At 38.9% G+C, this 15,314-nt stretch overlaps 1 protein-coding gene across 3 annotated transcripts; it reads right to left on the bottom strand.

Annotated features, from left to right (window-relative positions):
* Window positions 1-732: 732 nt before the first annotated feature.
* LOC133533921 (beclin 1-associated autophagy-related key regulator-like) lies at window positions 733-15,035 on the bottom strand. Of its 3 annotated transcripts, XR_009801944.1 has the most exons (9): window positions 14,398-15,035; window positions 12,863-13,096; window positions 12,172-12,360; window positions 11,742-11,869; window positions 11,528-11,602; window positions 9,279-9,351; window positions 3,692-3,944; window positions 1,978-2,086; window positions 1,760-1,899 (listed from the first exon to the last, which is right to left on the bottom strand). XR_009801944.1 is itself a non-coding variant. In XM_061873005.1 (8 exons), the coding sequence occupies exons 1-8, from the start codon at window positions 14,574-14,576 to the stop codon at window positions 1,804-1,806; spliced, it is 1,083 nt and encodes a 360-aa protein (XP_061728989.1). In that variant the 5' UTR covers window positions 14,577-14,956; the 3' UTR covers window positions 733-1,803. The 3 variants fall into 3 exon arrangements, 2 of the variants coding, with proteins under 2 accessions (XP_061728989.1, XP_061728988.1); XM_061873005.1 differs by lacking the exon at window positions 3,692-3,944 and having other exon boundaries at window positions 733-1,899; window positions 14,398-14,956; XM_061873004.1 differs by lacking the exons at window positions 3,692-3,944; window positions 9,279-9,351 and having other exon boundaries at window positions 733-1,899; window positions 14,398-14,951.
* Between the last annotated feature and the right edge of the window lie 279 nt (window positions 15,036-15,314).

Below are 15,314 nucleotides of genomic sequence, written 5' to 3'. Positions count from 1 at the left end.
TTTTTTTTATATCTAGCGCACGGATCACCAATTCTTTTTTCAGGAAAAACAGGAGTTTTTAAAATAAAATCGCGGTCCATTTCCACTTGAGTTTATTAAATAAGTAAATAAAAGAAAATAGCTCGGCGGTCTGGATCCGAACAGGTTTGCCATTTGGTGAACCCTGATCCAGAGAGTTCAGCAAACTACGCTATCAGAATATAAATAGCAGAACCATCTTTCCAACGTGTTCTCATATTCGTCAACTCATGTTCTCACAACTTAGGCTTTAAGATAACCTCAAAACTCTAAACTCAAAAGGCGTAATATTCAATGAATTTGTGACCAACGTTACCATAACGATAACGTACCTGCAGTTACCGACATCGTACAAGACTTCACTTTTCGGATGCATTTATTTTAGTACTTACTACTTGCGGTGGATACGATGTATTTATTGTGTCTATTACCCTTTAAACGCGCATGACGCTTATTGGTCCTAATATGACGACGAATGGTTAGGGGGAACACAATGTTTGACGGGTGTATGAAAATATATTGAGGTTGGAGTTAAATATTAAAATTGCGACCATTGTAACAGTCGACGAGCAGTGAAAAGGTCATGTAGAACGATAAATACGTCGTGTATCCGCGTGGTATTCGTTTGCTAGTCGTATTAGGTTGTACTTTATTTATTAACTATTGTATTTAATGAAGACTGTTTTGTTTATATGGTGAATTAAAATAATTAGATTTACAAAAAGTTTTATTTTCATTCAAAATAATTCACAAAATTTTATAAAAAATAATCTATGTACATAACATAAGGACATAAATACATAACCGTATAATGTTTATAATATAATCCATATTTAGAAATAGTGAGAGTAAAGTGACAGCAATGTGAAAAAATAAATCTGATAGTAATTTTTCGTAAAAAATATTTATGAGTGGTTCGCAGAACCATTAAATTACCCGCGAATGCCAAATTACTTTTACTAATTCTGAATATGCATTATTCACCGTATAAGGCTGATATTTGGTTGACATTTATGATTTTTTGTTTGCCTTGCTGGGTTCCGAAGTCCTTCATAAAGGACAAATTCAAAAATTAAAATTTAACTTTTGTTAAATAAGACATGGGACATGGTTTCAAATTCAAAACAATAGTACCTATTTGGTCATTTTGAGTCAAAAGTCAATAAATTTATTGAAATTAATGGTCACAAAATTAATTAATTAGTTTCATAATTTAAGATAGTCAATGGAATAGGAATAAATTTTGGAGTAATTATGCTGTTTTACACACAGTTAGTCGTAATTAATGGTACCTACTCGACTTCCAATAGTACTTTGTAAAAGTTTTTGGGTACTTATAAAAATTGATAAGTTAGTGAATGGGCATCTTATTGATGTACGCGGCTTTGAATGTCATTCTACTTAGAGAGATGTGTACGGTTTACGAGACTTGCGGTCGGAGATCGGCCCTTTAGTGTGCATAATTTTCGTCCCACTTTGGAACTCTCATTGTGTAACTTCGGAATGGAAAAAAAAAACCTAATAATGCGTAACTGGTTATTAAACGGGAATTGAATTTGCCCGCTTTAAAGCTTAAGTAAGGACGCTAAGCACGAAGACTTTCGTTCATTGACTCGCCTGTTCCTCTCTCTATCGCACGCGAAGTATGGACAGGTACCTAATCATTATTACCTGTTCTTACTTAAGTTTAACCCTTGGTTACAAAATAGGAGTAAAGGAGTCGAGTAGTATGATGTTGATGTGTATGTGTGTGTGTGTATGTGAGTCCGTGTGCGTGCATGTGTGTTATTTGGTCCAGCCGCGCCACATGGAGGCGAGGGAGGCGGCCGCCGACGTGACGAGGGAGGCTGCGGGCGGCGAGCGACCGCACACTTCTGTCTCCTGCAGTCAAAGGGACAAAATTTAACATAAGTTTGCTAAGATGAATGGTGGTAAATGTTGAAATAAATGAAGCTGTACCTCTTGTTCCGGCCAGTACAGATGCTCCGGCGGGTCGGGCTCGTCCGGTACTTCGAGTTTCTCCCACACCGCGCACTCCAGTAACTTCTCACTGGTCCACGCTTCCACTCTGCAAAGTGATCGTTTAATAGATTTCGATATCCTGTTATGTAATGTACCTAACTGTGTACTTTTTGAATATGAGTTTGTATGGTAGTAAGTATAGTAGTAGAACGGCATATGGCAAAACATGGGGTTTAAACCCAAAGGTACTAAGATGGATCTATACCATGATGGTAAGACCTTATTTCATTTATTGCAATCTATCATCTTGTACGGATGCCTGGCATGGTGGCCAAGGACACTACCGAGCACATGCAGGGAAGCCCTTATGAAAATACAAAGAACGGCATGCATAGCTATAACCAGAGCGTCTAGAACAACGCCATCAGCGGCGATGGAGGTACTGCTAGACCTACAATCTGAGGCGCGGAAATTGCTACACAGGCTGGCTTTAACAGGTCTATGGAGCGATAACAAGCCAAATACTAAACATACAAACATGGAATATGACAATTTCATGGAAATGATTACGAATATGGGCTGCGATAAGATGCAAACCAAGTTTGTGTTCCGTAAGAATTTTGAAGTTAAAGTTCCAACAAGGGCTGAATGGACCGAAGGTCTTGAAGCACCAATCTCTGATGAAAACGACATCTTATGGTACACAGACGGGTCCAAGACAGTATCTGGTACGGGTGCAGGCATTTATGCAAATGACTTTAGTTGTAGCATAAGCATGGGTAATTACGCTACTGTCTCCCAGGCCGAGACATATGCTATACTCGTAATTGCCTGTGTGCATGAGAATACAGTTAGGGAAACCCAAGGGAAGAATATCTTTATACTCAGCGACAGTCAGGCTGCACTCCAAGCGCTCACGGCGACTAGAGTGGACTCTAGACTGGTATACAACGGTGTCCAAGCTCTGAACAAGTTTGGAAGGCAAAACAAAGTGCAACTGGTATGGATCCCAGGGTACGAGGAACTCATAGGCAATGAAAATTCAGATGAACTTGCCGGAGCCTATCAAAGACCACACTAAGACCAGACATCAAAAAGAATGGGACAGTCTGACGGGTCTAAAGCACTCAAAACTCTTCATACAAGGAGTAGACTCCGGTTGGAGCAAAAAGCTATAGAAACTTAGCAAGAGACAACTCCAAATTATAACAAAGGAATTTTGGCCAGGATGGGACACTCCGACAACACCGATTGTCGAATGTGTGGCGAAAAGGAAGAGACAGTAACACACCTAATGTGTGAATGTCACGCCCTCGCCAGACAAAGAATGAAGGACTTTGAAGCAGGCTATCTGGAACCAAAGGAATTCAAAAGGCTACCCATAAGCTCCATCATCCGGCACATGGAGATGGTAAGACGGTAGTAAAACGAAAGTGATTCAATTATAATTATGAACTAAATGTACCGTTCCAGTCCGGGATCATCAGAGGGGGCGGCGAGAGTATGTTTACATTACCCACATAATTTAAGTATATCCAATAGACGGAGTATGCGCCCTCGGAGGTCAGTCTCTGTTACGCACCGTCCTAGTCCGGGATCATCAGCAGCGGGGGCGACGAGCGTGTGCAACGCCGATAGGTGCGCCTTTATGATATATTTACTCTACGATGGTAATAATTAGAAGCGGGTCAAGTATAAGAAGTGGGCCCACCGTCCCAGGCCGGGGTCGTCGGCGGCGGCGGCGGCGGCGAGCGCGAGCAGCGCGGTGAGGCGCGGCGGCGGCGGCGGCGCGGCGCCGCAGCGCGCGCTCAGCGCCGCCGCGCACGCGCACAGCCGCCGCGTGCGCGCGCGCAGCCCCGCCTCCGACACGCGCCAGCTCCAGTAGTCGCTGCGGGGATGTAACCATCGGATGACTCCGTGTTGTCCATGATACGAGAGTGATCGTCATTTCCAGTTCTGTAGGGCTGAGATGGTTAGCTTTTTATCATTTGTCACCATGCCTAACGAGTATGTAAGTGCGAAAGTGACGGGCATAGTGACAAGCGATAAAAATGGAACCATGCTGCCCCCGCTGCACTGACTTCGACGTTACATTTTTATAGAAATTAGACGTTTATCGTGATATCTCATGCACCACTTCTTCTTGCGAATCCCGCAGAGTTAAAGTCCAATAGAAAATTCAGACAATGTAAAGCCTGACCAGTAATATATGACCACGCGCCATATTGCGGAATTTCATTGGAACTAAATTTTTCATACTAAACTGAACTGACACCCTATACATGAGAATAACAGCGCCCTCTTCACAATCATCATATATTTCTGGTCGGGCTTTAAAAAACTATGACAGAATTTATATGCAACTGACATGTAACCTTAATGTTTTACGATGGTTGTTTTCATTGAAATATTAATAATCAACGTGTACTTTAACTAATAATTGATATAAATAAAAGGTTTAAGCCTATAAACTGTTGATAAAATCATGGTTGTCCATAAAAATACGAGATTATGAAAAAAATAAGGTAAATTGGTTTGTTTACATGATTTGTAATTTCTATTGGACTTCACTTTAGCTTAGTTTGAACCTAAAGAGATGTCTAGATCTACACCGTGTCCAATAAGTTCGAATACAAACTTTTAGCACTTGCTGTATAGACATACGGATCGCTGGCTATAAAATTCTTATTTTAATTTAAAAAGTATATTGACATAAACATAGTACTATAATTTCATAAGTCACGTATTTTTAGTTTGGCTTCAATACACGATGAAGTACGTTCGTGAAGAAATTATTAGAAAATTCCTTAAAGGCGACAGGCCATGTGCTATATTCAAGGCGTTACAACCCCATGGAATTAAACGGAATCTGGTTTATACTACTATAAAAAGGTATAAAGAGATCTCTTCTACAGAGGACAGGAAAAGATCCGGTCGGCCCCGCTCAGCTAGAACTGAAAAAGTGGTAAAGGCTATAAGAGAGCGAATTCGGCGGAAAAAACACCGTTCTATTAGAAAATTAGCTGCTGATCTGAAAATTTCCAGGGGATCTGTACATAATATATTGAAAAAAGATCTTGGATGTCATGCTTATAAAAAACGAAAAGTACATGGCATTTCAGATGCAACCAAGAAAAAGAGAGTAGAAAGATGTAGCACCATACTTTCTTGGCACGCAGGTGACGAATTTGTTTTCTCGGACGAGAAACTCTTTGTGTTAGAGCAGCCTCATAACGCCCAGAACGACCGGTTGTGGGCAGCACGGATAGAAGACATTCCAGAGTATGAAAAGAATGTGCCTAGGTTCCAGAGCTCACCATCAGTGATGGTTTGGGGTGCTCTTTGTAAGAGGGGCAAACTGCCTCTAGTTTTTATTGATAAAGGCGTTAAAATCAATGCGGCATACTATAAATCGGAGGTTTTGGAGAAAAATGTTGCCCCAAATTTAAAAAATATGTTTGGAGACGATTATTATGTTTTCCAACAAGACGGAGCTCCGTCGCATACGGCAAACGCTGTTCAAGCTTGGTGCAAGGCTAATTTGACCGATTTTTTGCCGAAAAATGAATGGCCACCAAGTTCTCCAGATTTAAACGTACTAGATTATTTCGTATGGTCATACATGCTCTCTAAGCTAAATAATTATAAAGTCGCAAACCTGAGCCATTTTAAAAAGGTTATCGTGCAAATTTGGGACGATATGCCGATGGATGCGGTGCGTGCCGCTTGTGACTCTTTTGAGAAACGTTTGAAACTTGTAAAAAAAGTTAAAGGTGGAGTAATTCCAAAACATTTGTTGTAAATATTGTATATAAATGTGGCTTTCATTTAATATAATTTTCATAACATAAACTACGCGTACATTTATTTCATTAAGGATCATAACTGTATTCGAACTTATTGGACACGGTGTAGAATAAGCTGAAGAAAATTGTCAGTTCTGACTTTAACTCCTTGACGTGTATTTTACAAACGAGAAATACTTTTATTACTCCACTCGTAATCGCTTTAACATCTGATTTGATTTTAACACCTCTGATCTGAAGATCGTTTAATAGGTACTTCGAAAGTCTTCCCCACCTAAAAAAATAAATTAAAAACTGCATCATATGTTCCTGGATGACAAAGACCTTCATAATTAAAAAAACGCTAAAATTGTATCCTCCTGCCGCCCAGAATGTTTTCGTCAAAGACAGGATACAAGCCCAGAGGCCTTTTTTAGGGTTCCGTAGCCAAATGGCATAAAACGGAACCCTTATAGTTTCGCCATGTCCGTCTGTCTGTCTGTCTGTCTGTCCGAGGCTTTGCTCCGTGGTCGTTAGTGCTAGAAAGCTGAAATTTGGCATGGATATATAAATCAATAAAGCCGACAAAGTCGTACAATAAAATCTAAAAATTTAATTTTTTTTAGGGTACCTCCCCTACATGTAAAGTGGGGGTGAATTTTTTTTTTCGCTTCAACCCTAGAGTGTGGGGTATCGTTGGAAAGGTCTTTCAAAACTAATAGGGGTTTTCAAGAAACATTTTTTGATAAAGTGAATATATTCGGAGATAATCGCTCCGGAAGAAAAAAAAAATGTGTCCCCCCCCTCTAACTTTTAAACCATAGGTCCAAAAAATATGACAAAAATCGTGGAAGTAGAGCTTAAGAAAGACATTAAATGAAAACTATAGCGGACATGATCAGTTTAGCTGTTTTTGAGTTATCGCAAAAAGTTTTCCCTTCATAGTAAAAAGACTTACTTTAATTAGGTACTGATTATGCAAATTTGCCTATTTGTTTAACTCGGGTGAAAGGTACCGTTTCATCCATTGGTTAACAATATACTATACATTAAGCTCCAGTTTAGCTTATTGTGACGGAAGAGTAACTACGGAACCCTACACTGAGCGTGGCCCGACATGCTCTTGGCCGGTTTTATTTAGGTTCACATGGTTCCGACCCAAGCCTTGGACGTATTATTACATTGTCACAGCATTGTTGGGTGGGTGTGGCATCATAAAGGGTATCGGTAGAAGAAACCAAAGAAACACCGAAATTCGATGTCTTTTTTAAAGGTCTCTGGGCCGCTACCTCAAAAAATTTTTTTCTTAGATTACGTATTTCTGAATTTATTAAAATAATTGATGTACCATTACGTTGATTTACCCCACTTATGTAACATATTTTAAATATATCAGAATTAAAAAACGTATGTCATGTAAAATATTATAAAATAATAAAAAATACCTACCTTTGCCACATGCTATCAATAATATTGGCCACCGGCAGCATATTATTTAACTTTGACTACTGGATTATAAAAAAAAACAGTGTATATTCAATTCTACTGATGCAGTAGAAAACTAATGAACTGGGAAAATTACCTGACTGGCAGTGAACTCGAGCATGTGGCCCCGCCAAGACGAGCCAAGCGAAGCGCAGGCATTACCTACCTTTTCTTGAAGCGCTTCGTCGTTTTTTTAATCCCTCATAATTTGGATTCGGATTATCTCAGATAAATAAAATTCTCGGGATATGATGTCAATAGTGGTTTTATTAAACATAAAAAGTTTCAATTGCATAGCTTTTATACTTGAGATTTTATTGACATCTAAAGAACCCCGATTTCGTCACCGACTCACTCACTCATTCACTGATGATCATCAAAACTCAGTGTAGTTCCTGAAGCTCTAGGAAACTAAATTTGGTATATAAGCTAGTATTAGTACACAAATAACCAAAAAAGTATTACTTGGTACTTTTATGACTTTTATCCCTCCAACCCCGTAAATTAGGGGATGAATATTTGTATGAGGGTTCCGCAAATTTTGATGCTAGAGGTCTGAAAATTGATGTAGACTCCTTGTTATAAATAATAAAATACATATTTCAAGATTTTTTAATAAGGGGATGGAAGATTGACATAAGCTACCTTACAAAAAGAAGTGACATCCCACCAAAAATATTTTCATTTAAAATATTGCCAAGACGAAACCATATAGAGCCAAGCTTCTAACTCTACAAGCCCTAAGCCCAAGAGTTTGTGAAACTAATAGGGATTGTAGAGTTAGAAGCTTGGCTTTACATGAGATCTGATAACTTTTTGACAGTGTGAGCTTTATGGTTTCGTCTTGGCAACATTTTACATGAAAATATTTATGGTGGGACCTATTAAAATCCTATAGCAACTAATTACTACCATCTTATTTTAATTCATGATTCTTTCAAAATAAATACCACAAATAAAAATAAAGGTTTTCAAAAGAACATTAAAAACGAAATACTTTATAAAATTTAATAGTTAAACAAATAGCGTAGTCAATGCAAACCAACCCAATATATTTAGCGGTTAAAGCCCATAGACCTATATAAAAAACATTAAATATATTACGACCCACATGCCTTCCTAGGTCTTCCAATTATTAACTTGTATTTACCTGAATATCGATTAAAAGTAAAAAATAAATGTGGTAAAACAGACGAACATCTAATATGTTCAATCAATCACAACAAAAATACACAAGGAATCTGCCAAGATGGAGAATAAAATTATCGACTAGCTTACCACCTCCTCGACGCCTCGTCATTGTTTTTGACATTACGTCAAAACTGACTGATCATCTACCTTCCAAACTGATCATTATGGAGTGTGGAATTAAGAGGAGTGACATCTCTTATGGTGGAACTGTTGCAAAAGTGTCCAGCTGTCAATAATAGTTCTAAATCTCTCCAGAGTAGCGCTAGAGTAGCTAAGAACCTAGGCGCTATTGACGGAGTGAAGTGCGCTGTCTATGATTTGATTTTTTTGTTCAAGTATTCTAGGTATTGTAGCGCTACCTATTTAAGGTTTTTTGATGACACTTTTTGGTACATGGAGATTTATTTCCTTACCTTCCGTACTGATCATGTTACACAGATTGACATCTGTTGACAACGTCAACTGTTACGTATTCATTTAGAAATTAGGTATCTGAATTCAATACGCGGTACATTTGAATTTTTATAAAGTTAATGTTGAAGACCTTTTCAAAGGTCATTGGGTGCGTATAAGTTAGTGTTATTATGCTCGGGCCGGCACCACCACTCAGTCGGAGACCTTTTAATAGGTCTTTGGGCGGCAGGAGGTAAAAAATAGAATTATTTATTTACAATTTTTACTTTTAAATTATTTTTCTGCTCTCCGATCGGAAAGCGTCTACTTTCCGAACGCTGGTCTACATAAGTACATAAATGAATAAGAATAAGCGTCCCAAAGGTCCCATATTTGGAACTAACGCAATAACGCAACAATGAACAACGCCAACGAGATGAATACCTGAGCGTGAGCGCGTGCGGCAGCCGCGCGTCCAGCGCCCACGCCAGCAGCGCCGCCAGCTGCGCCGCCAGACCTGCCCGGACCAGTGGACATAAATACGATGCGTTCCCATTTGTCCCCGCACAGCGCAGGTGGGAATAGGTGAATGGATAAATGGGAATATACTAGAAATAAGGGTCTTTTAACAGTTTTAACCCTCAGCCAAATTTTGTGAGGTGAGTCATCTCTGGCTGATCATACCGAGCAGCTTTTACTATGGAACCAACCCCGAAATGGGGTCAATTTCAACAGTACTAGTTTTTTGTGTTATTCCGGTGTAATTCTTTATTTACGTTTCTTCGATGTTTCTTTTAATGTCAATCGACACCTCAGACTGTTCTTTGATAAGCCTCTTACAGAGCACTTGATATCTTAAGGCTTTTGAGAATTATCGGAGATTAAAAAAAATTACTCGCACGTGAATGATAAGTATACACAGGAATGATATAACACTCCACCTGAATGACATTTTTCCACCGGAATGAAAAATATGACTCGCACGTGAATGATAAGTATGCAAGGGAATGATATAAAACTCCACCTACTTTTGATATCATTCCGGTGTTATTTTCATTCTGGTGGGTATTAAAGCCATTTTACTACACCGAAATCACCGTGATGAAATTGGTGGAATGATAAACCGAGGTGAAATAAAATTATAAAAAAATAACTAAATCCCACATTTCGTTAATTATCGCGACATTTAAACTCACAAGTACAAAATACACGATCTGTAAATATTTGAAAAATAACAAATATGAAACAAAAAAGATATAGCAAACTCCGGAATGATTTTTTTTTGTCCCCGTAACATCGAAATGACATTACTCACGTGTGTAGCGGATCTATTCGGCATCACATAGAGGTCTTCTTGCGGTGAGAGCCGCGGCACAACTGACTCTCAAAGTGCGCAGGAGGCGGGGGGGGCGTACGAAGTCAAACTTAGCCAATAAACGTCGATGAAATTTGTCCGCGGTAATAAGGATTATTTTGCCGGACAAATTTCTTTACGCATAATAAGGGGGTTTATTAACGAGTTAATAAGCAAGTAATATTTTAAAGGGTTCTTTATTGATATGGTATTATAGTGAACTAAAAACTAATTTGATATCTTGTATAGTTTTAGAGTTATGCGGCATTAAACAAGAATAACTGTGTTCCGGACAACCCACCTGAATCAAAAATTGGGCCTTTATTTTTTTTTCAATGATTAAATTATTTAATATTTTAATATTAGTTATTGCCCGAGGTCGATAGCTAAGAGGTGTTTCCAAAAAAAAATAGTATATGACTATTTTGACTTTCTGCACCAGCGTTTTCAGTCTTGCCATCAAATTTTATTGCTTGGGATATTCACCCAATGGCGAGTCCATTTTTAGGGTTCCGTAGCCAAATGGCATAAAACGGAACCCTTATAGTTTCGCCATGTCCGTCTGTCTGTCTGTCTGTCTGTCTGTCTGTCCGAGGCTTTGCTCCGTGGTCGTTAGTGCTAGAAAGCTGAAATTTGGCATGGATATATAAATCAATAAAGCCGACAAAGTCGTACAATAAAATCTAAAAATTTAATTTTTTTTAGGGTATCTCCCCTACACGTAAAGTGGGGGTGAAATTTTTTTTTCGCTTCAACCCTAGAGTGTGGGGTATCGTTGGAAAGGTCTTTCAAAACTAATAGGGGTTTTCAAGAAACATTTTTTGATAAAGTGAATATATTCGGAGATAATCGCTCCGAAAGAAAAAAAAAATGTGTCCCCCCCCCCCCCTCTAACTTTTGAACCATAGGTCCAAAAAATATGAAAAAAATCGTGGAAGTAGAGCTTTAGAAAGACATTAAATGAAAACTATAGCAGACATGATCAGTTTAGCTGTTTTTGAGTTATCGCAAAAAGTTTTCCCTTCATAGTAAAAAGACTTACTTTAATTAGGTACTGATTATGCAAATTTGCCTATTTGTTTAACTGGGGTGAAAGGTACCGTTTCATCTCTTGGTTAACAATTTACTATACTTTAAGCTCCAGTTTAGCTTATTGTGACGGAAGAGTAACTACGGAACCCTACACTGAGCGTGGCCCGACATGCTCTTGGCCGGTTTTATTTTAATTTTTTTATCTATAATTATATTCACCTCGCAAAATACGGCTAATACACAATTTTACACCACCGTCTGATTATTTTTCATGACACGACCTGATATTAATTCGTGTAGGTCTCACCTAACGCTGCTACCGTACGATGTAGAGGGTTGTCCGCCGGCTCCGCCGTCAAAGACGCTTCCTTGTTCTGTTTCGCTGCAAAATGATTGAAAACAAATTGGTATTCAAAATTAATATTATAGGTGATATTATGCATTATCAAATTATTATGTTGTTAAATATTATGAATATTTTTTGATGATTATTCTTCTAAACCCCAACTGTGCGAACTCACCCCAGGTGATCACATGCGAGTGGTCCCCGTCGGCACACAGCCAGGGCGAGACGACGTGCAGCCGAGTGCGCGGCGCGGGCTGCTCCTCCGGCTCCCCGCCCAGGAACTCCATGTCTTCTATACTGTCGCTGCGAATACACAAAGAGCAAATAGGTACCTCTATTACGCTCGGACTTACACAAATCGATGTAGTCCTACAGACAGCGCGATGTTGTAAATATGACATGGATAAAGCTTGAACACATTGAAAACTAACAAACATTGAGGCTTAATTCACCACTTCTGCCACCGACTGTATGTATTGTTGCTGCATGACTAGGCTTATTAAGCTGCTTGACCCTTTCCCGGTGTGCTTGCATTTTAGTGCGTCTGAACTGAACCTCGGGCTCCTACTATCGCCTTTAAGAAGGAGTGTAAACTGTACCCTTACCTGGTATCCAAACTGATGTAAACGGGGAATATATATTTGTTAAGCTGCCGCACCCTCTCTCTCCGCAGCGCCGCTAGGGCCGCGTTTCTGTCGGCGCAGGCGTTGTGCCTCGTGTGCAGCTCCAGCCTCTGAGCGGCCGCGTGGGACGCCAGGTGCGACACGCGCTTCTGGTAGCGGGGGAGCTTTAATCTGGAGATGCAAAAACAAAATTTATTTTGTACTAAGCAGATACATCTGCGAGTAATGCATTTTGTTTAACTAAGGGGAAAAATTGGACAGGTGTTCCGAAAGGTTGCGAGTTTGAATTCTGCCCAAAACCAGTGAACTTATCCAATATCCACTATACCTTTATAAAAAAAAATACTATGAGAATGATTTAAAATGTAAAATTTAAAAAAAAAAATATTTTGTAAGGCCTCAAGGGCTCTTTCACAAGTCAATATTACATTACGGTGACATGAAAAATACTTAGGTAGGTTGTTACCTAAGTAATTACCACACGCCACACACACTCATAAATACAACAGCCAATGCCTATTTGCAAATGTAACTGATATGCCCGCAAAATGCCTCCTCGAGTGCAGTGTATGCTAATAGTTAAATAAATAGGTAAACATTTAGAAATAAATGAATGGTTTCCTACCAGCAGGAAAAAGATATCTTTAATTTGGCCATTGAATGTAATACATACCTTAGCTCATTGTTAAGTTGTGTGAGCTCCGTCAATTGTTTCCTCTTCTCATCCAGTCCATTCCTCCGCTGCTCAATAGCCAGCCGCAGCAGGTCCAGTTTGTCCCGTGACTGTTTGGCCTCTGTTATTAAGCTGTCTTTCTTCAACTTGCCAGCCATCAGCTTTTCGCAGCGGTCAAGAATGTGCTTTCTATTAGCTTTTAGACGTAACAGCTTGCCTTGTTTTTCTGAGAATCTGAAAATATAAAACTTATTGCTAACTATTCTACAGCTTGTGGAGTAGAATGAAGTAAGCATCAGGTTTAAAATCAGGTGCTTTATGCAATAAAATATTGAGATAATATAAGATACCTATAATAATTATTTATTTAATTTATTATTTTATTTAATAACACATTTAACATTATTGGACAAATGGAGTAAGAAGGTGATCCAGTGGTACCCAAGAGGCTGTAAAAGGAAAAGAGGAAGGCAGCTCAAACGATGGGACGACGACATCAGGCCTGTTGCTGGTGCCACATGGAGCAGGGTTGCCAGAGACAGGAACGAATGGAGAAGGCTGGAGGAGGCCTATGCCAACTGGCAAGCGGGCACCCAATACATTTAACAACACATCAACGAATAAACAAATAAACAGCATTTGGGTGTCATGACAAAAGGCTATAATATAATATATATAATATTAACATTATTGAATTGTTCAATCTAAATTTATTTTGTATGCAATTATTATATTATAACTATTATTAAGGACCTCGCTACAAGTCTCTATCAGTTGCCTTTTCCATCCAATTATTTCCCGCTCTTTTTACTATTTCGTCACCCCATCTCTGCGCTGGCTTTCCTTGCTTTCCCTTGCCGATTGGGCCACTCCATATGGTTATCTTTTTTGTCCATCTCTTCTGCAGCCCAAAAAAGCTTAAAAAAAGTAAGTGCAATACTTGGAAATTGTGACCTTTGTGATCAGGATCTGTGTAAGGAATTATTATCAATGCCCTTGTTTACAATGATAATGAATCCATGTTTGATATTGATACTATTTTATAATCAAACTACAAACATTTGCCATGCTTTCTATTTTATATTGTTTTAATTTGTTTTATTACATATCCAAAGCAACATTTATTCATTACAATTTCAAAACTTTGGTATGTATACACATCAGTAATATTTCAGTAGCGATATGCTAGGACAGTCATAATGTTCAGCAAACCAATATCAGGGTAACTCTTACAGTGCCAACTTTCTACAGAAATAATTCGTAAATGACTATAATTGATCCAAAAAACATGACACTAGCAACATATACAGGCCAAAAATAACTAGTTAAATAAATTTTCAGTCGCAAATCACGCTACGCAGTTGCAGACCCAAAAACCTTCACAAAAACCGAGCATACTTTCGCTGACATATGGACCAAGATTTTAAGAAATTTCTACAGAAATCTTGATTTCACAAGATGGTCGGTATATAAACAGTGTTGTTTAATTAAGGAGTCATCAGAAAAAAAACATAAATTATGTAAAAAATTGCTACCTGTCCGCATAAGGCATCGATGAATGTACGAAGTTGCCCGCCCGAATGCAATCCGGGCAGTAGAAGTTTTTCTTCACCGTATAACATAGTAGGCACTTTGTGTAATGTCCTTCACTCTCCGTGGAGGATATTCGAAAGTCTCTCGGAGCTTCACTTTCTGTGAAATAACTTAAAGCCATAGTTTTTTGCTTCTACGATGTACGCTTATTGTTTGAGAAAATTGACGAACTGTCAATAATGTCAACATGACATGCCAATTATCAGCTGGGGGAGCGTTCCGTGTTACGCTAGCGAACGATCGTTTGAGTAGACGCGTTTTGAAACAATATTCAGAAAAATACAATATGAATAAAAAAAATATTAAAATTAGAGCCATTTTTTTTAGATTCTCATTGTTTATTTACATAATAATAATGGATATATACAGATGATTACTATAACTAGCTTATATCTAAAAAGGCCCTTGAGGCATCGTACCAAGGATGCTAGCGGCATTTCCTCGTTGTATCGCAATACTGATACGTTGTAAGAGGAAGCCGCCAGCTTTTCGGTCTCCAGTTTCATCAACCAGACGTTTCGTGATTTCTGCAAAAAACTTGTGCGCGCTGGGACTCCATGGACCTAGAGTTTCAACGCTACAAAATGCTCTCTAACGAGGCTCTTATATTTATTACATTTCAAAATTTCGGCGCTTTCCGCCGCTGCGCCCGCTTTTCCATTAGTCCGTTGGAGGTGAGACGGTGACAGTGTGTCTACGCAGGTAGCACCCCACACTAATAACCGTCCCAGGCTCCAAGGAACCAAGGACACCCCATCAGGTGGTGGCAAGAGATCAACGGATTATGTCATTAAGCGACGCATGTCTTGAAAAACAACCTGCAGTTTTTTGACAAGATAATCCATGGTGTCCCAGTCGG

Source organism: Cydia pomonella, unplaced genomic scaffold (assembly GCF_033807575.1).
Source record: "Cydia pomonella isolate Wapato2018A unplaced genomic scaffold, ilCydPomo1 PGA_scaffold_219, whole genome shotgun sequence".
Taxonomy (NCBI): domain Eukaryota; kingdom Metazoa; phylum Arthropoda; class Insecta; order Lepidoptera; family Tortricidae; genus Cydia; species Cydia pomonella.
This window is presented reverse-complemented; position numbering and strand designations above follow the sequence as displayed.